The 24,078-nt window shown below is 41.1% G+C and overlaps 1 protein-coding gene across 3 annotated transcripts in view; it reads right to left on the reverse strand.

Moving 5' to 3' along the window:
• LOC132972399 (voltage-dependent calcium channel subunit alpha-2/delta-1) overlaps positions 1-24,078 on the reverse strand; it is a 68,658-nt gene that overhangs the window by 22,962 nt on the left and 21,618 nt on the right. For all 3 annotated transcript variants that reach the window (XM_061035189.1, XM_061035190.1, XM_061035191.1), the window contains exons 4-17: positions 19,191-19,250; positions 18,445-18,480; positions 17,343-17,472; positions 9,949-10,080; positions 8,906-8,975; positions 8,200-8,250; positions 7,854-7,953; positions 3,068-3,226; positions 1,856-1,960; positions 1,077-1,155; positions 599-648; positions 420-509; positions 224-298; positions 26-106 (exon numbers count right to left, since the gene is read on the reverse strand). In XM_061035189.1, coding sequence (XP_060891172.1) covers positions 26-106; positions 224-298; positions 420-509; positions 599-648; positions 1,077-1,155; positions 1,856-1,960; positions 3,068-3,226; positions 7,854-7,953; positions 8,200-8,250; positions 8,906-8,975; positions 9,949-10,080; positions 17,343-17,472; positions 18,445-18,480; positions 19,191-19,250 — 1,218 coding nt within the window. The remainder of the gene's footprint in view (positions 1-25; positions 107-223; positions 299-419; positions 510-598; positions 649-1,076; positions 1,156-1,855; positions 1,961-3,067; positions 3,227-7,853; positions 7,954-8,199; positions 8,251-8,905; positions 8,976-9,948; positions 10,081-17,342; positions 17,473-18,444; positions 18,481-19,190; positions 19,251-24,078) is intronic.

The raw sequence follows: 24,078 nt of genomic DNA on the forward strand, positions 1-24,078 counted from the left end.
GATCCCATAAGGGTGACAAACTCACCGTGAAGCGTGGTGTGAGCTTCTTGATGTCGCCAAGAGAAACGTCAATTCCCATTACGCCAAGAATCAACTGATTCTGGTACTAAAAGAAAGCCATGAGAGGGTAGAGGAGAATGTATAAAGAAAAAAGAGTTCCATCTTTCTCTACTACTGAAAAATGAGCAAATACAAATATGTCCATGCATTCATTTCACTGCACCTCGCCATTCTTGTCGTCTCTGGTCTTTGTTTTATTGAAGACCGGAAGTGTTCCAGTGATGACCAGTCCAAGTTCCTGGCAGAGAGTCAAGCAAATGCACTATTCATTTCAAGGATTCTATTAAGACTAAACTGTGCACTGCAGGAACAATATTCATGTGATCTCTTAACGTGATCAAAATGAAAGGACGTCATACCAGAGCATCGAGGTACACGTTAGTCCACTGGACTTGTTTGGCCTGCTGGTCGGCCAGAACCATCGGTCTTCCCAGGACATCCAGGTACTCCTTGAGACAAAAAAACCCCAACATATTCCCAGATTGATTCTTCAATGGAAACTAAATGCTAAGTGCTTAATGAATGTGAAAATGGTTACCTGTGTGTTTATTCTGATGGCTCCAATTGAAGGAATCTCATAGAAGTAACCTGGACAAACAATCACAATGACTTAACAAAAACTCCATGCACCAATCAAACAATGAAAGTATAACCACAGGAAATATGCATAAATAATCAGACCAAAAACCTGGACTAAGTATACTGACTGCAATACAGTATTGTAGTATATTGTATTATGTGGCATCCAGACTTTTATGGGCAAGTCTGATGAGCTTTTCCGTTTGGGTTTTTAATGGTAATGTTCTATAGTTGTATTTCTCCACGGGGAGATTAGAGGTTTAGTGTTTGACCAAGGACATTTCAGCAGGGGCAGCGACAAGGGAGCTTTAAGGAAGCTGCGCAATCCAAATAAGAGTTTTATTATCATTCACCACTACGTCTTCTACAAATAAATCGAATAAGAGGATTATTTTTTCGAACTCAATGCAGATGTGTTTTATGATGGGTTGGGGTACCTTTGTTGGAACAGGCCATCCACTGAATGGGTCCTTTATCGTAGTTGTGCTGTCCTACCGAGAAGGTGAAGATCCTCACCTGGATAACAAGATGTAATTCAGCATTCATTTCAAAGCTACATAGCCTCAAACAATGCCTAAACAAGTCACTTGTTAAATCTAGGGGGGGAAACTGATATGTCATTTTAAATGTATGTATCTGGTCCATTCATGATTATCTCGTGACTGGTGGAACGCTAATATAAATACTTTTTGATTGAAATGTACAAGATTAGTCACATACACACACATGTTGAACAATTATTTCATCAATTTTCAGAATCATATGATGCTCTCATAATATAATATTTCAGATGAACTCCAAATTCTGTCCAGTCACAGTCAGAATATGTGATGAGAATGTGTTCAACCTACTCATCTGTCAACCTTTTGCATGTGCACATTTGGGATTTTTGCTTGTGCCTCCCAGTCTCTGTGAAATAAGTGTGTGTGTGTGTGTGTGTTCATGTGTGTGTGTGGATTGTAGTTTCTGTTTGTTTCACACAATATGCATAAAACCTCCTTTGCATAAACAGTTTGGGAAGTGAAGGGTATATGCACACGGAAATTGGAACCCAAAGGGAGTTCCAAAAAAGCTGAGTCTTTGGAAAAAAAAAAAAAAAAGTTAATTAAATGGGAGCATATTCATGAAGATGAAAGTAAAATCATCATCACAGTGCAGTATTATACACCCGGTCTGCGTGTGTGCCTGTGTTTATGTGTGTGTTTGATCAACATACCTTTTTGTCAGCATTGTACTTCTCCAATATGGCCTGAGCTCTTTCCTCGCCTCCGTCCGTGAACAGCATGATGATCTTATTGCAGTTTGCTCTGCTCACATTCATCTAGGGGATGGAAACACACTCTTACACAGCGTCCTGGATGATGTGATTTACTTATGACCTTTTCTACTGTCATCATTGCTGCAAAATGTAATCTATGTTCAAGCTATCTTATAAGCAAAATTCTGCTTTGAAGATGCATAATCCTTAAGGATACACTTCACCTCAAGAATTTCCCTTTCTTCAGACAGCTTGGATTTATATATCTAAATATGATCTTTGGATTTAAATGAGCTGATTGTCCTGTAACTAGCTCCCCACTTTTTTTTTTTGTTAATTTAATTTAAAGAATCAAAGCATATCGATATTAACTTGCCAATCATTGCAATTTCTAGAACGTCCTCAGACCTTTTTCTGTTAACAAAACTTAGAAAATCTATATAACTATATGGGGCGGCAGTAGCTCAGTCTGTTAGGACTTGGGCTGAGAATCAGAGGGCCGCAGGTTCAAGTCCCGGTGCGGACCAAATCTGGAAGTTGGTCTGGTAGTTTGAGAGTTGCCAGATTACTTCCTGAGCACTGCTGAAATGCCCCTGAGCAAGGCACTGGACCCCCCACCATCAGCCCAGCAGCACCCACCATGGGCAGCTCCCCCAACCTGACATCCCTCCATGAGTGCATGTCCATAGGATCCCGTTTGTGCATGTGTGTATATTTCAGCCTATGTGTGTGTTGCATGACTTACAGAGTGTAAAAAAATAAATTTCCCCTTGTGGAGCTCCATAAAGTAAATCTTAATCTTAATAAAGGCGCATTCCTTAATTGCCTGTATTTGGATGACCAAGTTGAGACTCATTCACCTATTACTTTATATAAGTGTTAAAAAAAACAAACAGATTGGGATAAATCTTTTAACATTCCAGAGGATCATCTATCTGTAAAAATCTAATCATTTTTTTCATTATCTATAAAATGAGTCAAGGTAACAAATTCAGCCAGCAGATGGCACTATAAGACAAAGCTCTGTTTCTGCTGCTGCTGTTTAAAACAGGACGAGGCATCAAAGTCATGTTCAAACTTCTTTTAAACCTCATCTGCTCTTTAGTGACACTCAAGTGAGATACATGACATGTTTTGTTTGAACACAAGCAGCACACTACTATATCTCACCACAGACAGCTGCTCGAAAGCAAACTCGAAGCCTTTTGTGTAGTTGGTGATTCCCTTCGCCGTGATGTTCTGCACGGCGTCCTTCAGCAGCTTCTTGTTCCTCACGTTGGCCTGCACCAGGTGTTCGAAACACGCCGTTTTCTTCACCCTGGTATTAAACTGTTGAAGACAAGAGGTGAGGAGTTACGACCTGGCAAATTATTTATGATTACAACATGTGTGCATATTTAACACACATTAAAAATGCAGCACACACACACACACACACACACACACACACACACTCGCGCAAAAAATCACTCCCACCTGGCTCCGGCTGTTATCAAGCGGTGGTAAACAGACACATTCATCAAGCCCCACTAATTGCTTCATGTCCTCGGAGCTCAACGATTTGGTACCCATGGAAACAAGATTCTGCTATATAAAAGCGATGTTAGGCAGCAACACTGCCTGTTTTTGAAAAGGTGAGAAACTCCTCACTTCCACCCAACATCACACATGTGTAAACACACACTCCACCCCGTGTCCAAAGGCGTGTCCCGGACTTGACTAAACTCTGCCTGGTGTGACGGATGGTGCAGTATTTCATTGGTCAATATCTAAATGAAAAGCAACAGAAAAGGCTGATTTAAAGAGCAATAACACTAAGTAGAAACAACAGGAAAGGCTGCATATAATAGACTATATAACCGTGGATAATGAAGGACATGGTACAGCAGAATAGTAAACCAGCAAATCTATTGTGTTGCAGAAGACTTCTAAAACAATACTGCACCTCATCGATCTCAACTAATCATTGTGTCTCTATGAGATGGCCAATAGGGACGCAGAAAACTCTGAATTACACAGACAAGCAGGGCGAAAAGAGCTCTGACCGTGTGTGTGTGTGTGTGTGTGTGTGTGTGTGTGTGTGTGTGTGTGTGTGTGTGTGTGTGGGTAAGTGTTTCAAATGAGCCTCAAAGTTCATTTTAGATTACATACAGCTTCTTCTTTTTTCTTTTTTTTTGATATATGATATATATGATATATATGATATATATATGATATACACCTTTACAGGTGTATATCATCCGATAAATTCATTTGGTAGTAATTCATACATCCATTTCATTGTAACAAATAAAAAAGAAGAGGATGACAACACAACCCTGCAAACCTGGAGTTTTCATAGCCCCTCCCCCCCTCCCATGGGTCTTGTATTTTAAATATACATCGACGTATTTACAGTAAGTCTAAAAAAAAAAAAAGTATATAGGCAGCTCAAATTAACAAAAAATAAAAGGACTAATAATAATGGTAGCAATAACGGGATTAAACATTTAAATACCACAGTGTAGTGGTAAACAACTCTGACAGACTTAAAGGCTTGTGTTCTATTTTCTAAATACAGTACATGCAGCATTACCTTTTGGGCATTTTAGAGACCTGATTTTAAGCCTCCCAACCTCCGTTTGTAACTGTTTTTTACATATGTGTGTTTATTTATTGCAGTTTTGTACTCGCTTAATTATCTTAGTACATTTTAGACTTTTGTAGACTGATTGTAGCAGTCTTGTTTTATCTGTCCCCTGTTTTTCTTTTTGATTTAATGTCTGTTTTCTAATCATTTCTGTCATGACTCGATGTCATTGTAAATCAGGGTTTGCCCTCTCAATGATCTTTCGAGTATAAATAAAGGTTGAATGAAGATTGACAGTAACAGAAGTTCACATCTACTTTGGAATGAAGGCAAAAAAAAAGAAGACGAGTACTCCTTTGAGATAAAAACTCTCAAAAAAGGAAACACACAAGCTCTTACAGACACACACACACACACACACACACACACACACGGTGGAAGCTTCTAATTGCAGCCATATGTGGAGGGGGATCTTTTTATCTCATGATCTATTAAAAGGAGAAGTGAGGAAGGTGAGACGGGAACGTGGGAAGGTGAGGAGCAGAAAGTGACAAGAAGAGGACAGAAAGAGAAAGAGGAGGGGGAAGGTGTGAATACTGAATTCAAGGCAGGAGTATTAGAGGATCCAATTCATAGACAAGAATAAACTGAAGTATAAATGACAGTTAGAACATATTTGGATTAAACGATAGATAACCCTTTTATGTCATGGGTGGAATAAACATTTAAAAAAATGGTGTATTTAGAATGAACACATTCTTGCTTTGTTAGATGGCGATCCTGGCATTGCACACACGTGTGAATACATCTACAGCAAATCCCACTGTTCCCCTTGTGATCCCATTACTGCAGCTTTTGTCATTGTGCGTGTGTGTGTGCGCGTGTGTTTGTGTGTGTATGTGTGTGTGTGACGGTCCAGGCCCTGGGAATGGATTAGTGATGACACAAGAGAGAAGGCTAATCTTTGATCCCTAATCCCGCTGGACTTGTCTGCTATACTCTGCTTTGGTATACTCTGGCTTGCCCACTGGACTGATGCACTGACACCCGCTAACACAGCTGAACGGGTCGAATGAAAGTAACGGGCGGCTCTGGTGAGGTATAGGGAGTGAGGGAGTGAAGGGAAAGAGGGAACACAAGTGAGGAAAAAAAAGGACGAGGACAGAGAAGGGGGGGAAAATGAAGCAGAAAAGGAAGAGCCATAAGCATTTTCCTGACCCAACACAGTTTGGTGGGGAAGTGTGTGAGCATCTTCCATGACCAAATGGCAACTCAGTCCCTGGGCTACTGGTTAATGAGGAGGGATTTATGGGCAATATCAGAGATGAATGATTTAGTGTCAGGTTACAACACCCCCAGGGCCGGACATAGGGCACTGTGCGTGTGTGTGGGTGTGGGAGGAGGTGAGTCGCTGACATGAAGAGAGAGAGAGAGAGAGAGGGTGATGGTGAACCAGTATAACTGCAAATGTCACAACATTATTAGATGTAGCAAAAGACGTGAGCACTGGATGTAAACAACCCCCCCCAGGAGAACCAATGGACTGTCGATATAAGAAGCAAACTTTGGTTTTAAAGTGAAGCCAATGTGAAAGTGCCGTCCAATTTTTCCCCTTCCAGCAGCGGGCGACCTTACTGGTTTTGAACCGGGGGCGCTAACCTCTGGTGTTAAAAAATGAAGCCGAAAACAGAACAGTCCCAAGGAAGTGGCAAAAAAAACTGCAGTTCATCGAGTGTCCACTGGTTCTCCGGTCTCTGTAGCAAACAGTTTTCAGTGTGTCTTCATTTGTTTAGGTTGGAACAGTTTAGCTGGCTACCACAACTGATCACACTATGCAGCTTCCATGCCCATTCTCCAGCAGTGATGGGTGGCCGTTCGCTGTGAGTACGCTGCAGGCACGTGCCAAGCTGGACAGGATATAACAACCCTGACAGGAAGTCAGACAAGGAAACACACAAAGCCACCGGTCAATATTTACGTATTTGCCACAAAGCAAACAAGTTGTTCTCTTTATCAAACCGTGTTGCTGGTGGATCGCAGCGCATGGGCTATGTGGAAATTGGGGGTAAGTCAATCACAGTGTTGTTGTGTGTACCTTACAGATCCCAGATTATAGCCCCCACTGCCTGACCACAGCACTTTAGGTTTAAAGAGCAGAAGAAACAATTCAAACCCCAAAAAAAAAAGTTACATGTCAGGACTAAGTTCAACTTTTATAAACCAACCTCTATCACTGTCGCTTTCCTGATGTACACAAACACACACGCACATCAAGCTCCTTGACACATTCCAATAATTGCAGCTCGTCGGTGAATCACAAGTCCACAATGAAATAGAATACATTGTGTCCAAGACAAAAGGTTCCCCGGAGAGAGAGAGGAAACCGAGCCTGAATCGCTGTCTTTGTGCAAAGGAAAGCGAAGACAGCTCCAATCCCTATAAAGACCCATCTCAATAAACACCTCCACAGGCGCCCATCTAGGCATCACACAGACTACTGATTGGCTCTTTCTGAGTGTAATCGCAAGCATGGAGGTGCCTGGAATAGATCAGGTCAGAGAATGGAAACGGTGGAAGGGGAGAGCGATAGAAGTGATTGGTGGGGGAGAAAAGTCAAAACGAAAGGGGAGAGAAGGCAGAGGCAGTGAGAGGAGGAAGAGTTGTCCATAGAGGTGTATTGTATATAGTGGGAGGAGAGGCGTGCAATGTACAGAGAGATCATGCTCTGACACAGAGAGATGAATGGAGGTCTATGGTGAGATGAATTGCAGGACTCAATGATGAAAGGAAAGAGTGATGGAGAGATCAAGAGGGTGATGGATGAGTGTTTCCTGTGGGTTCCTTCTAGTCAGAGGTGCAGCTTTAATTCCTTTAGGAGCAGTGGGAGTGCACACACACACACACACACACACACACACAAGCACACAACTGGGTAACGAGATGGGGCGGGGGGGGGGGGGGCATGTAGTGCAGAGTTTTAATCCTGTACACCAAATAGAGCAAGTGGGTATTTCATTAAAGGTCTGTTTCAGGGTGGCCAGACCTGAGAGAAATCCATATTTCATTACGTGTCATCCATCACTCTGCCTTTCCTGTGTGGACATGTGTATGTTTGAGCATGGGGCCGTGTGTGTGTGCGTGTGTGTTTGGGGGCTACGTGCACAAATTATCAAAGTGCACACATGCGTCTGTGTCCATCATTTTCATTCATATCTTTACCTAAAAAAAAACATGAATGGGCGTCTAAATGTGTCAGCCCCATTCATGCACACAATTTAATGGTATCCTTAATTGTGGACCTTTTTCCCAGCATGCACCATACCCCATTGCCTCGCACAAACGGAGACAACCCAATTACTCAGCGAGCAACAGTTCAATAACACTCACATAAACCACGTTGACATAGTCGTCGTCAGAGAGAGTTTCCAGCATCTCACTGACAGAAGTCCTGATCAGTTTGAGAGTCAAGCCAGACACGCTCCCGCTTCTGCAAAATAAATACAGACACACACAAAGAATCATTATACAAACAAATAATCAAGAGCTTCTCACTGCGATCGGTTGGCTGAATTCTTGTCCCCCATGAGGTTTAACACGACGTAATTAGAAATGCCTCCGCCCTGGGAAATACATTACAGTTTGTGGCAATCTAAGGAAGGCATATATTATAATCAGGGGAAATCATGGCTGATATGAGAAGGTTACACATCAATGAGGCTATCAATTGACTCACGCATCCACGAGGATTAGCATGTCTTTGGGTGAGGAGGCTCCTTGAATGTACCTACAAGGACATGAATGGATAAAAGACAAGCTGGTCTGAGACAAAAAAAAAACCTCTCCAAACAGCAATTAGAAATATATGTTGAAAAACTGACACTTTGCATAATGGGTTTATTAATCACAACAACACTTACACTTACAACAAGGCTGCTTAATAGTGTTAACAAATGTATTTAAAAAGAGCTTCTTGTTAGATTTTCAGTCATTCACTCAGATTTGTGTTTTAATTAAACCACAAAATGATGCATTTAAATGACACATGCGACATTATCACTTTGCAATTCCCATAAAAAAGTTCTATCATCCAGTCAGCTGACTCACTTCACTCACTTAAACCAATTTCTTTAACACCTGCTTACATCTATGTAACCAAACAAGCAACTGCATTAAAATTTAAAAAAAATCACATATACACAATCATTTACAAATATTTAAATGTTCACTGTCCAAAGTTAATTTTCTAGAACATTCCTGTTTAAAAAAAACTCCCTTTTGCACTATTTAAGACGAGAGAAGTAGTCAGGCTGTGCAATATGTCGCATTGAAGGCAGCGAGCAGCGTTGAACTGCTAGTCTAACAACGATGATTTTAAATGTATTTTAAATATGTAAAATAAATCTTTTTTTTTGGTACATGACTCTTGTAGTTTTTCCTACCATGGCCTCCTGCGGACATCATACAAGTCGATTTTACTGGGCGTCTTCCGAGCATCCATCCAGGGAGAGGCTGTAGAAGGAGAATAAATACATTTAAAAAGGTAACTCAAGCAGATAAGATGCTTGTCTGTATTTTTATATTGTTGTCTGACAACCCTTGGTGCCAGATGAAGGTGTTGACTGATAAATATTTGGCAACATGTCGTGTTAAATTCAGCCCACCAGTGTCTTGTTGCTGTCAATCATGTTGTGTAAATTAAGGACACATAGTGGGTACAAGACAAACTTTCATTCGTGCCACAATGACAGTTTGGATGGGTAGAAACCTACTTTTTTGTCCCCACTAAACCCACATTGTAACATGTTTTATGCTTGGTGAAAGTATTCATGAAGAGGTAAACAACTGGGATATAAAGTCATCTGGGTCCAATAATCATCTGCTTTGTGTGTGTGTGTGCTTTAAGTTTGAGGGCACCATGAAAACATCACGCCGGCATGAGAGAGTGTGATTGCAATTCATGCAAGCTAAGAGGTTAAACAAAAGGGCCAAAGAGGAATAAATTCATGGGCAGATGAAAACTCATGAATATTAGACATAAACTTTTCCCATAAAGCTATACAGAGTCTATGATGACAGGCAATCTCATGAATAGAAATAGCTTGGCAGAGAAAACACTTGAGCTGGAGGGCAGCCACAGACTGATGCTGTTAAAAGATTGTATGACTCAATCAATGGCTCCATATTAAATCAGTGCATTATAAGGAATAACGATGATTTCTTAAGCTTATTTGATCAGTCGTGTGTTGAACAATTCAAACTTATGAATATATTGCCCAGCTGATTATAGTTTAGATTAAAAGACACATGCTGTATCTAAGGTCAGTCAGAGAATAATGAGCTGATTATTGTGCCTCTGAATGGTAAGAAAGATGACAGATACAGACACTGCTACAGTCTGCTGTACACAGATACACAAACCATTTAGTACAAATACTCCTCTAATAAAAAAAAAACAGTTTCTTGTTCTTTCTTTTTTTTTTACCTGGGTAGTAGCGAGCCAGGCCTGTAGCGCTACCAAACACCTGCCAGAGGAGCGTGGGGTCATCCTCTCTATTCTTTCGAAACACGTCCTCCAAAGCCTCGGTCCAGTTCAGCTCATTCAGCACAATGGTGGCTAGAAATCCACAGATAGAAAAGCACACAAATACATAAAAAAAAAGAGAAATGCACTTGCCAAAATAATTACTTTATAGTAAGTAGATCTTCATTGTCCACAAATCTGCACATGTGCTTGATTTTTTTGTGTGCATGGAGCATGGGGTGTCCAGGTAATCAGGCAAAGACATCCCATATTAAAACATGCATTAAGATTCACACGCACAGGCCTGCTCGGTGTCAGCCCACCTGCCCAGCAGGACACAGGAGCAAATATTAGGCAAGCAAACCCAGCCAGGGCTGTCTTCTGAGGACAGTTCTCTGGTAAGTAAAATGTTCCCACAAACAGAAATTAAAGTGTTTAATTTCCCCCTTAAACACTAGATAACCTATGTGTATGTATGTGTGCATGTATGTGATTGATATCCTGTGCTGTGAGAGGCAACAGGCATTATGGATGTAATGACACAGCACCCAGACAGCTCAGAGGCACATAACACTCACTATGATGGATGGAGACCAAACACATGCTGCCCCAACTCTTCGCTGTCTGTCGCTCTGCTGCTCTTCTTTTTTTCTTCTTCTTCTTCTTCCTCCCTTTTGCTCTTCATACTAATGTCGTGCTGAACATATGCTGCTCTGTGACTCCGTGTGTGTTTGTGTGCACGTGCGAGAGTGCATGTGTGTGAGATAGATTGGTACCCTGTATCGAGTGTGACGTGGCTCATTGATGTGCAAAGCAAACACTGTTCATTTGCATGCATGCCTCTAGAGGGGGCGAGTTAATGAAGCCTTGGTTGCCAGGAGTGCATGTTTTTTTATCATAGAGAGAGGAAGAGAGAGAGAGGGAGGGGGGGAGAGAGAGAAAGCATGCAGGGTGTGTGCACAGTAATGTATTTCCCTCATTAAGTGTAGAATTTTAAAGCAAGATGAAGGCTAAATAACACCAAACCCTTGGTTAGATAATGAGAAAATTACAAACGGCATGTGTTATTTAGTGAATCCTGAAGAGGACAGGTGGTAAAATATTTACTACTCAGAGCAATTTAGACAGCTATTTACATGCTTTACAATTTATATACACATTCACTATGCTGAAACCTATGTACAGTGCAAAACAAGCAAACCTAAAGCATCCAACCCAGGAGTCAAATGCAGCCTTTTAATCTTTCTATTGGTTTTAAGGATTCTTGTGTTAGCCATAATATCTAATAAGGTAAATTCCTCTGCTGCTTCATACGGGATACAGTATCCTCCACTCTTCCATATTGCCACTGACACTAATGAATTCCCCGGCTGCACTCGGCTTGGCTTTGATGCCAAACTGAATCTGCACCCTGTGAAGACTTCATCCATGTAGGCTATTAGGAGCTCAATGTATAAGTCAATAACAAATAGAGTATGAATTAACAATAAAGAGAACCTATATGTCAACCTATGCTCCTAAAATCACCTTATACGTTGTGTCCAAAACAAATGCTAGTTTAACTACAGACAAAAAAATATATGTTTTAAACAGAAATGATAGACACACTAACCAAGACTACGGCATACCCGAGATCAGAGTGTTCCAAGACCGAGACACCACCAAGACATTTAGTCAAGACATGAGTCAAACCCAAGACCAAGGCAGGCAGAGACCGAGACAAGACCAAAACCATGAACACCACTGATTGCGCGTCACTTTTTTTTTTCTCCAAGCCATTAATTTTTTGTATTACAATGTTATGTATGCTACAAGAGGTAACCATGCTCAGGCCAGGTTAGTCCTGGAGCAGCGTGAGTGCAGGCGGGCCAGCGGGGGAATGGGGAGGGGAGGACAATCGTGCTTCAGCACAGTACGGAACATCTTTGCCTAGTATGAGTGCACCCTCAAGACTGAAACAACGGGAAGTTTGCGGCTGTAACCAGGGGGATAGAAACCAAACTACAAATGAATTCAAGTCATGCATTATTTTAGAAATGGCCGTTTTCCTTCTAATCAGAGTAATGAAGTTAAAAAGTAGCCCATCAGTGACAGACTGAGACAAGGCCAAATGAAAATACTTTCAATTCTTTCAAGACGAGACCTTGTCTTGAGACCAAGACCAATTTTGAGTACTACAACACTCGAGTTTTAACAACTGATGTCTGAAGGAGAAAAAAAGACAATTTTGAAAATACCATCGCTCACTTTAACTGTCAAGAGCTTCAAGAGATGATTATGTCTTTATGCAAAACTAGAGCCATTAGTGTAGGTAAACTGGAAGCAGGAAGGAAACAGGTTGCCTGGATCTGCCCAAATGAAACAAAATGCACTTGACAGCACCTCACAAGCCCATAATTAATCTTGTTTGTTTAATCCATACAAGATGGGAAAGTCACAGTGGGAAACACGAGCGGGGAGGAGCCTGGGCGGGTTGTTAGAACACACACATCATACACAAATGCAATGACCGGGTTGCCATTTATAAAATGGTATATTTGACTTATGAAACAGAAACTATTGGTGGGGGGGGGGGGGGGGGGGCGTATCTGTCATTAACCATTCAAAACTCTGTCTGTCTCTGTTGATGTCCTTAGTGTTGTTGTCTTTCTGTTTGCTTGTCTTGTTCCCTTCTTCTAGAGGAGAAAAAAAACTGCTGGCAAGCTTGATATTTTTGCAGATCAAGCGCATCATACACGGTCTTCAAAATGATTTATTTAACCGTCTCCAGCCCGGGGTGTCATAGATATTGTATACATAAATTTTCCAGCTTCTGTATCCAAAAGCAACATCCACTGTATCCAAGCATTATCTTATCCGTCTGTCTCTCTGTGTATCTCTCCTTCTATCTGCCACACCATGTCCCTTCATTAGACCAACAGATGTTGCTTTTTGTTATCTTTACTGTCATCCAAACGTCTTGTTTCCTACCCCTGCTCTCGTCTCTCTCTCTCACACACACAAGATGTGCCGCTGCCTACAGAAGGTGATTTCATAAACTTGTCTCCCACTTTACCCAGAAAAATCCAATTTTCTCCAGCTGAGCAAAGGCTATTCCTGGAGCATTTATGGGGTGGAGATCAAATTGGAGAGCTGAACCTCAATAACATATGAATACTCTGTCTCTTTGTTTTTTTTTTTTCTTCCCTGTGACGTGCCATATATATGCTATACTGCACGTGCCCCCCACTACATGACACAGTGTTTGGCTATATGTGCAAGCCAGAGACAAAAATGTGTTTCTTCCATCTACACACATCAAGTCAAATCTTAACCCTCAGCCTTGCTTGTTTTTAACCTTGTCCTCAGTTCAAAATAAACTTGTCTAGACTGGCTTAATATTCCCACTATTTAAGCATGCTACTAGCATTGGGTCCTCTTCACACACCTTCAAACACACCTACCGTTTCTTACATCTCACTCAGATCAAACTTGAGGCCTGGATAGGTCCCAGCAGCTCAGCCTATCAATGCATACTCATTACAGGCTCCCTATACAGCATCCTTGAAAGAAAAGGGAGTGTGAGGAGTCATGGCATCTGGCCCAGATTAAGGCCAAAGTGGTGTCTTGGGGGGAAGAAATGACACATCAAGTTCAAAAAGGCATGCTAATTAAAAGCTGGCCTGCACTTTTACAGATAACAATCACTGACACCAATGTGTGCCCATCACAGTCCCTCACTCTGCCCCTTGTTTATGGGTCAGCACCGAGGTGAAATGTGTAACCTTGGGGCCAGACGGTGCACCAGCAGGCTGGATAGCCATGCTGAGGAAATCACTCTGATTCTGCTGTCCCTCAAAGTCATTTATGACGCATCGCCTCCCACTGCACGATAATTACAGACACACAAATATACTCAGTCTCACACGGTCACAGATAAAAATACACAACAAGCCGAGCAGGAAGTGAAGCCTAGTGGCACGAGAAACTATCCAAGACTTGTAGTTTAACTCATCATGAGCAATATGTCCTGCTGAAGTATCTTTAAGATGACCACTAAAAACTTTTACTGCTCGTCACACGATGATGAGAGCATCACCCAAGTGCTTAAAATGTAAAAATAGCATAAAAAAGGAAGTTGTTAAAATGCATAATTCAGACCACAGTAAAGGTATTCAACAGACATTCCCTCAGTCATTGACATTCAGCTTGAGCTCTGCTAATGTCAGAGGGACTTTCAAGAATCAAATTATTCCAAAGTGTTCGAGGTAAATGTCAGCACACCATGAGGAAATGTTTAAAAAAAAGGTACTTCTGTAACAAACAGAGCAAACATATGTGATTCATCATAATCTTTGTGGTAGGAAGTCCAAATGCGGATTACAACATAAACATGCAGTTATATTCTGCAGGAAAATGTGACTGCAGACTCTGTGGCGTGGGACCTGGTTTCGGTTTCTGAACTGTTCTGGTTGTTGTTTGTTGTGCAATTGTTTACTTGCATTTCTGAAGGCTTTGATCAATGGAGGAAGGAAAACAATCCATGCAGAGTCAAAGATGTGAAACACAGTCTGCCGTTATAAAACACGGGACCCGTCGGCTGTTATATAACGACTAATCAGCTTTAATTAAGGTCAATTAACAGATAATAAGTGCAGCTTACGGTGCGCTCTTAAACGTCTTCTCTAAACCCTCTAAATGTTTTCTCAAGTTGCTTGTCAGATTTTAAACAATGGCAAACCCTTTGGAAATCAAGTTTTGGCTCTCGGTCCCTCAAATGCTAACCGTTGTGTACATCATCATCATCATCAACTTTTATTTAAGTTCTCGGAGAGATCATTGAGGGCGACCCTCATTTACAATGATGCCGAGAAAACATACATAAATGATAAACAACGAGAAATTAGATTTAATTTATTTCTATATGGGTAACCAATCTTTTGTCGTAATTTGACAGTAAGGTTATCAATGTGAAGTTTGAATGTTAGTCTGTCATCTATCCATATACCGAGATATTTATTGTCTTTAACTCTCTCGATAATGGATCCTAGCAGGGTGGTAATGTGAAGGTTATATATCAGTTTCACATTTAGCCCTAGAAAACAACATATATTTAGTTTTCTGAACATTTCAAACCAATTTAATATCGTGAAGTGCAACTTGGAGAACATTAAAGGAATGTTGCAGGTTCTCCATTGCAAGCTGAGCAGAATTAGCAATACAGTACAATATTGTATCATCTGCATATAAGTGAGCATGCGAATGGTCGCTAGATAATAATGGAATAATTGTATTGATAAAAATTGTAAAAAGGGCTGAGAAGCCTTGAAAATGTTCTGTCACAACCAGAGGCTGTCTCAAACAATAGATGATGGCTTCTGAGAACATAAAAGGGCCAATAAAGTAAGTTAGCTATATTTAACAATGATATCCATGTTTCTTAATTATATGTATGCTTTTGGGGAGAATGATGAATATACTTATTTTACAGTATAAAATCTACAGCTTGTCTTTGCCTCACACTTGATCACACTTTCTAAGTCCATCTGGTCACGGCAGATTGAAGTTCACTATTAAATCTGCTTCTGCTCGAAGCTTCTCTCGGTTAAATTAAAGTTTTCTTTTTTTCTTGTCAACGCTGCCAAATACTGGCTCATTGGTAGATTACTGTTGGGGCTCTGTAAATAATGTGACACAAAGTAGATTTTAGACCTCCTTGGTGTATTGTAGTGTAGTGGAATCTTCACATGATGACGATACGGACGTCTTTACAAACTGAAGCATTTACTGCTCAGATATTAATGTTTACAGAAGAAAAGAGCAAGCTGCACAGTCATCTGCACGTTGTCTCCACTTCATGACATCAAGCTAGCAACCAACAGCATTGCATTTTGCATTTCCTGTGACTTTCAAAATAAAAGCACTTCCTGTCAAATCATTAACATTGGCAATGCTTCACACCTTTTAGTTGAAATAATGTAAACGGTATGTTTTTACATCTCATTATGCTCTTATTTAAATACGTGTAAAATTGAACACTGCATTCTGTTACCTTTAACTATTCACAACACATGTTAAGTGTCATGAGAAAGCTTCTGTTGTTGAGAGGCTCAATAAATAAATCAAAATATACTGAGGGCGCAGTCACACACTAGGCAATCTGTACCATCCCTAAGCACCCTTCACCCCCAAAGTCCAGTTGGTTTGACTGTCTGAGTACTCCGATCTCTGCTCAAGCACGGTACACTTCCTTAAACGGTTAAACAACGTGGACAACCTTTATTATGAAGAAATCCAGGAGTGTTATGGCTGTATTTGACTGCAATGACTACATGTAAGCCACACAGTCAGTAAAGTAGCTGTCATGGTCTCCGAGTTCTGGACTCGACCGCACATCCCTTTTTAATTTTTTTGATTTTTGATTTTTCAAGGTCCACCAGTCCAAACTAAGCAAGCTTCATAAGTACCTAATGTGTACAAGCCTTGCATGTGTTTTATTACAACTTTATGTACAAGAGGTAACCGTGCTCAGGCCTGGTTCAGTGTCAGCGGGGGGATGGGGAGGGGGGACAATGGTGCTGCCTAGGCATGGTAAGGGACAACTTTGCCTCGTGTGAGTGTGCCCTGATTGATTTTTTTTATTTTTTTTTTGGTCATGTTGTGCCTTTATTGAAGAGATAGGACAGTGGATAGAGTCGGACATCAGGTAGAAAGAGAGTAGGGAATGACATGCAGGAAAGGAGCCACAGGTCAGATTCGAACCTGCAGGGCCGCCCACTTGGAGGACTGCAGCCTCCATACATGGGGGCGCGCGCTCTAACCACTGCACCACCAGCGCCCCACCCTGATTTGATTATAGAATAAATAATTCTAACTTATTTTGGAAGACGTAGAAAATCGAGTTGATAAAGTATGCACTTAAAAATTATATTATTCAATTATATTAATAAAACTTTATTTATCATTCAACCATGGCGAGACAAAAATCCAAGCCTCAAAACATGAACAGACGGTTGAATATACTTTTCATCGACATCCTCTTTTCAAAACAAAAGGAAATACAAATGAAATGAAGGGATTCAGGTTTGATGGTTTTTCTCAGACAAAAGGCTTAAAGCGCACGTCTATTTATTTCAGTTAGAGGCTCCTTTGTTCACTCACATCCCAAGGACTCATTGCACAGTCAGGCAGGCAGTACAGGAGAGGATCCCATTATGCTTTATCACTGTTTTTCAAACCATTCTTTAGCCATGGGCAAATTTGCTGGAGGCACAATTTGTATACAACATTTCATAATGGGTTTGGTATGTCAGTTGTATCCATGGTAACCACTCAGCTTTGTGTGTGTGTGTGTGTGTGTGTGCATGTGTACTCACAGCCATCATATATGTCAGTGGGGATGTGGACGGCCGTGTGGTTGTGGTCGGTCAGTCGTCTAAATAACGAGTCCTCTTTAAAGTCTGGTCGGATCCTGTATTTTCTCCCCTCTGTCTCATTTGCATCCAGCTGAGGGCGGGAAAAAAAAAAAATCAAGATGCAGACTGTGATGCTGACCGTGGGTTTAGGATATCATTCAAAGCCTCTTTTATTCTATTTGCTGAAGCATCATTCCATGCCTGAAAACAGCTTGTGGGTTTAGATAAAAGCACAGGACATTAAAAGACAGTCTGACTATATGTCCTCATCAACTCCAGTCTGATGAGATAATGTCATCGCTGCACTTTTCACAACCTCCCAGCTCGTTTAGGAAAACACAGCATCCCTGAATCTGCTTAACGATATCTTCCTTTTTTTTTTTTTTTCTCTCCATCTTATCAGTTTCTCTTGGGAAGAGTCGCAGCAGACAGCCAGATTGTCTGTGCCCCTCGCGGAGATTTATTACTCATGCATTCGGCAATTTACATCAATGAGAGCAGCACAGGCATGGGGAGACATATGAAGAAAATGCACGATGAGAAATGGAGGAAAGTGTGCAAGGTGGAGAGGCAGTGAGGTGGAGAGAGATAGAGGAGGAGGGAGGGAGGGAGAGAGAGAGTGTGCGATCAGTTGCTTTGCTAATAAAGCAACAGTGTAGCCAGCTCATACATCTCATCTGTCAATTAGAGGAGAAACATGGCAGAAACCTCTTCACCTGCGAGAGAGGAGAGGAGGGGGGGGGGGGGGGGGGGGAGGAGGGTGACGGAGAGGAAGATGCTGTGAAAGAAAAGCCTTGAGAAGAGGCAAAATAGGGAGGCAGTGTAAGGGAAAAAAAAAGGTTGAAGCAATGATAGAAAATCTGGGTAGAGAGAAAAAAACGAGAATGTGTTGAATAGGAGATGGAAAGTAGAGGAGGTGAAAGGGAGGACAGGAGAGAGAGAGAGGATGCCTTATAGGAAAAATTATTATTACTTGCCTGTGTCTGAGTGTGACCTGTCTGTTTGCGGGGGCTAAGACGGAAAGAGAGCTAAGAGACGGAAGAGGAAAACAAGGATAACTTACGTTGTCTTTGGCGTTGTAGTAGCCGATTTCATCATCCTGCAAACACAGAAGCGCCCAACATGACTGCGGCTGCAATGAAGTGTAACATTTTTTTTTTTTTTATCACAAACTTGCTTGATCCATTTTTAAACTATCCTTTACTCTGCTGGCGGACAACTCCATTAGTTAATTCCCCTGTTATATACTAATGAAGAGACCGGTCCTTTGCCACCAATGTACTGTATAAGTTGAGCGTGGAGAGTGTTTTTCTCTCTCGTCGCATCTGTGTCTGTATGCCTAGAGCCGTTCGCAATGCCCCGGGGGAGAAGCATTTTAAAAGCCATTGAGAAAGCAACACACAGCTTAGACACATTTGTATTATTTGTGACACATTTTTGTCATGTCCACGGCTTTACTCTGTGTTTTAATAAGTGTCTGCTAGTGCAGCACTCGGAAGGCAGAGTGTGTGTCACCTAAAACGAGAAGCATAATGCATCATTACACAGTGTTTAACGCGCATAAACTTATTTGGTAATGGAGCTGTAATCACTGCTAATGATAACACACAGGCACAAACAGATGAAGCCCAATTCAGACAATAACATGAATTTATGGTCAGTAAACTCATTTTTTTTAATGGATGACCACTGATGCATGAGATTTGTGTCTTCCTGTGTTTTACCAGCTTAAATACCCACAGATGTCATTTTTATGTGCTTAAGCAGTGTTTCAAAAGCGTGGGTCTGCATTTTGTGTCCCTTTGTTACCTCAAACTCGTCTCTCCACTGATGCTCCATCTGGAAGTTCTCAGCAGCTGTGGCCAGTTTCTGTGAGGGTGAAATATGACAGGGATTTAGATTGGAAACTGCACAAGGTATGCCTCCTTCCCCAGCGTCGGTTTAATTATAGAGAACTCGGAGGGAAAGAGAGTATGCTTAAAAACGCACAATGGAGACCATCCCAGAAGTGATTATGATCCCAGTCTCACGGCTTATATTATACCACAGAGCCGACATGGTTTACAGCACTGTCCGCTAAAGGCCACACGGTAGAGAGTCATAATGTCAGAATGAAAAGGTTGTTCAGCAGAAGAGCAGTGTGTATGTGCGTGTCAGAGTGAGAGTGTGTGTGTGTGTGTGAGTGTGAAAGACAGAGATATGAAGAGGAAAAAAGGGGTCACTCAGTAACAGAAATGGAAGATCTCTCAGTAAAGTCAAGTGCAAATGAATTACAAGCTGAGAGGTTGTCAATCAAAGACACGTCTACATAACACGGGACGAAATTGTGATTAACCTCACCTTTGCTCTGAACATCTCTCTAACATGCATACATGCTCTATCTGATAAACAAAACTGAAAGAGAGAATGGCACCACGGATAATTTAAAATAGAAGAAAATGTATTCCGCAGTGCAAGTGATGAAAAGAACAAGCTGCAATATAAACGGTTCATATTTATCACTTTGGTGACAAATGAGTGCTTTATCTTCTCTGCAAACATCCAGGAAAATATTTTTATGTCTAACTGAAACAGCCAACAGCCTTTGAGACTGCACTAAAAACTGGGTGAGAATGCCGTGATGTTTAGACGTCATTAGACAGTGCTTTTCCAATTGAACAATGCATTCAGCACTTTAACTTGCTGTCTTTAATGATCCTGAACAATGTGATTCCATCTTCATTGTTTGCTTAACAGGCAAAGCAGCCCAAACCAGCCGTTGAACATAAATAGGGGCATTCACACAAGGATCTTTTTTTTCCATTAAACAGTTGAGGAAGAGTAAAATATCTGCTCAGTTTTAAATGAGAAATACTATATAATACATTCATGTACAAACATATACATCATAATATATCCATGTTCACAAGATGATTTCTTTGATCCATTGGTTTTTCTTTAAGCACCACTACAAAGTTGCTCTGTTATAGTAAAAGGGAAATGTCTACTATTGGATGGATGTGGATGAAATTGGGTACAGATATTCATAACCCTCAGGGGAAGAGTTATAGCGACTTTATTGATGTATGTCATTCCCAATAAGCAGAGCTTGGCACACGTCCATTAATTATTATATTCTAATTATTATTTTCATTTCTTGAATTCACTTTCACCATCTCAAGTCAGTTGACCACATTTGCTCCCAACTCTCCGAAGAGACGAGACTGCTGACCCTGTTGTTATCCTTTTTTTCCAACTTTTTCCAACGTAGGGAAGAGAAAGTAAAGTCCTGTTTCTACTCACACTTTCATTGGCTAAAGTAGCCTTGGAACAAAGTGTATGGAAGTTCCTGATTGGTCAAATAAGAAGCGAGTGAAAAGTTCAGCATGCATGATTTAGTTTAGAGGAAACAGCTTAACAGCAGCGGGAATTTTGACTCAATCCGTGGGTCTTTATGGATGTGTTTGGATTCCATATTTTTCTGGATTTGGAGAGTGGGGAATGTTGTCAATGCAGAAGGACCATTTTTGTTGAACTATTTTGACCCAATGAGTTGCCTTGCATACAGAAGCTTTCATATTGTAAAGAAAACATATTAAAAAGACTGGTGGTCTGACAGATGCATAGATTGTGGCTGCTGTGTTGGTTATACCTTGATATGGTTTACAAGGTCAGAGTCACAAGAACCGTAACTTTTATAGTGACGTATGCCAATGGCGTGAGTGATCTGTAGAACAGCAGGTGTTCACATGACAGTGATAATGAGAAAACACACACATGTGGGTCAGGAGAGTTGATATAAAATTGTTCAAGTTTCGATTATTTGTGGATTTTCAACACTTGTGTAATCAAGAGATTGTCTAAGCCATCATGGCCTCTTAAGAACTCCGATCTGTTGACATTGTAAAAAGTTGATGTTTTTGTTGTTCTTTGATCATGCCGGTTAAATGTTCATTTTAACTTCAGTTTAATATTAATGTATTAAACGATGTTGAAGAAGTTAAGGTCTTGCCTTCCAGCCATGCCCACCTCATCAGCCCACTCAACTCACCTCTGCACACAGCTGCCGCTCATCTGCAATCAAGCCCAGTATAAAATCCTCTCCTGTTCAGAGACACTGCCAGATTGTTCTTTCCCTTTCATTCTAGACTTTCCAGCAGTCACCATTGGATACTCACTCCACCAGCCTCTGACCACCGCATCCAGTCTCTCCCCTGGTAGCACACTTCAGCTTTCTGTCCCTGACCTCGAGGTTTCTGTCTCTTCTGTCTTCTGGATATTGTCTTGACCTCTCCTGGGCTAAGTTTGACATTTCCCACCGTCGATTCCAAGAGTGTGAGTTTGTAAGTGTGCTATCCTGTGGTTCGCTGTGGTTCAGTGACCGCTTCTGTGTGGTCACACTTGCCCCAAAGGGTGGATTCTTACCTGCTGGCTTTTTCGACCCTACGCCAGGTTCTGACCTGTCTCTCGCCTGTCCCCTGTAGGATTGTTTGTCATTACAGCCTGCTTTCATGACAAACCCGCTGCCTCCTTGACCACATCCCTCAGTCTGCTGATTTTTTGTGAGAGTTTTTACCCGGATTAGATCAGAGCAGCCAGTGCACCTGGACTATAAGAAAGACTATTACAGCATCTAGTCCAAAGATTGAACTGAACAGAGCTGATGATCTGTTGCTCTGTATCAGTCAAGACCTTGAGTAAAAAAGCATTACCTTCAAGTCTTGTATTAGTCCTTCTGTAGTTGGCAGATTACACAATCCATGGAAAGAAAGAAAAAAGAATAGACTTTTAATCAAAGAATACGATTAATTCACTTGTTGGGAAATATATATTTTTTAAATAAATGTTAGAGGGTCAGAATAAAAGAACAGTAATATCCTCAGGCAGTCAGCAGGCAGAGAAAAAAAGATACTGACACTTTCCTCCGGGACTGTGTATATGTTCAACTGCTCAAATCCACACAGATCAAACCTTAGCCCTGGCCTGCCCTTCTCTGACTGTACTGGGTAATGACAACTCTGTGGAGGAAAGAATTGCCCTTAAGAAAACCCCACCTGTCCAACATGCTGATTTCTTTCAACAGCAAGGTTACCACAGAGCAAAGCAACTCCACTCAGGGATATATTATGAAATAACTGAAGCTATTGGAAGTGATGAAATGAAACTTTTGTAGAGCAGAATCTATTTCTGTTATCCATCTGTTGGGCTTCTGCAAGTAGGAGGGTATAACATAAGGCATGTTGGTCCTGTGCGTGAGCAATAATTGGACGAGATGTTCATAGTAAAAGGTCAGTCTGTGCTTTTTACTGAGTATGGGTGTGATGAGTGTGTCTGTGCTATGACCATGTGTCGGCTGTCAGCAGTCGTTCATTCTTGATCAACAGTCTCGTCTCGTTGGCCTCCAGTCCTGGGCTCTGTTCCAGACCTGTCTCCACCTCCTCTGCACTGCCTGTCGCTGCTAAAAATACTCTCCAATTCGAGCCATAAACACACATGTGCAAACACTCTGACACATTAAAGTGATCATGAAACTATCATGCATCATGTTGACCATGTACAATAATACATTTCACCATTGCGTCAATGCCCAAATAATATGTTTTTGAAAAAAAAAAAGGCAAATTCTTGGCGCTGAAGCTTTCACGACGCATTAGCAGTGTATGAGTCAATCTGGAGATTAGAATCTCCACTCTCCTTGATTCAAATCAATAGCTCTCATTCCAGTTTTTAGCAATCAGACAGCATGTCTTTATTTGAAGCCACATGTTACCTGTCTTCTTATCATTTTCAAAATTGAAAGTATTTCTAATTAATTAATTGCCCTCTGTTACTCCTCATATTCAGCAGCTGGTAAAAAGTTGTATTTTTTTAACGTAAGAGGTAAAACCTGCCTTTCCTTTGATTCCAAACAGGGACCGCTTGCTGCCACTTTTATGTCCATGCTGGACTTTGGTTTATGTTTTATACAAGCACACCACGTCTCAATGCTTTGGACATTGTGCATCATGGAGCTTTGAGGGTTCATCATGAATTTTAAAGCCTTCACCTGTCATTGTCTGATGTATGCACATGTCGGATCATAGTCTTCTCTGTCTAGGCTTCGATTAAAACATTGGCGTTTTTTTTTATTTACAAGGCTATTTTAGGTCTACTTCCTTCATACCTTCTAACCTACATCTTCAAAGTGTCAGAACTGAAATGTGGGGAAAAGGCTTCCTTTAGTTGGAACAAATTACAAAAACATGTGGAACTTAATGAGCTAGTCTCACTGGATGCTTCTAAAGAGGAATTTAAATGACTTGTCAGCAGGAACATCTGGCTATAGATATTCTGCCTGATGTGTTGCTGTTTTAATGAGGTATTTCATGCCTTTTTTTTCTATTATCTTGTATTATGTTTGTATGTTTGGCTGCTCATTGTTTGTCAGACACCATAACTGATTCTATCTGACCTAAAAAGCCTCTTCATTTGTATAATAAGCTCCACGACCAGAAACATGGCAAAACTAGGATAAAACCATGCTTTTGAAAAAGAGAGAGAGACACGCAGAAAGGTTTCAAGACCGATGCAGAGCTGGATAAATACTGAAGTTTCTGTGTGGCAACCTGAGTTCACATCGGCTGCAGGGAGGAGACAGCTTTCTCCAATATTTTTTTTTAAATTTGGACTGCACAACCCATTTTAAATGCTAGGTGTCAGAGTTACATATTTTGCTCCT

Source organism: Labrus mixtus, chromosome 4, assembly GCF_963584025.1.
Source record: "Labrus mixtus chromosome 4, fLabMix1.1, whole genome shotgun sequence".
NCBI lineage: Eukaryota > Metazoa > Chordata > Actinopteri > Labriformes > Labridae > Labrus > Labrus mixtus.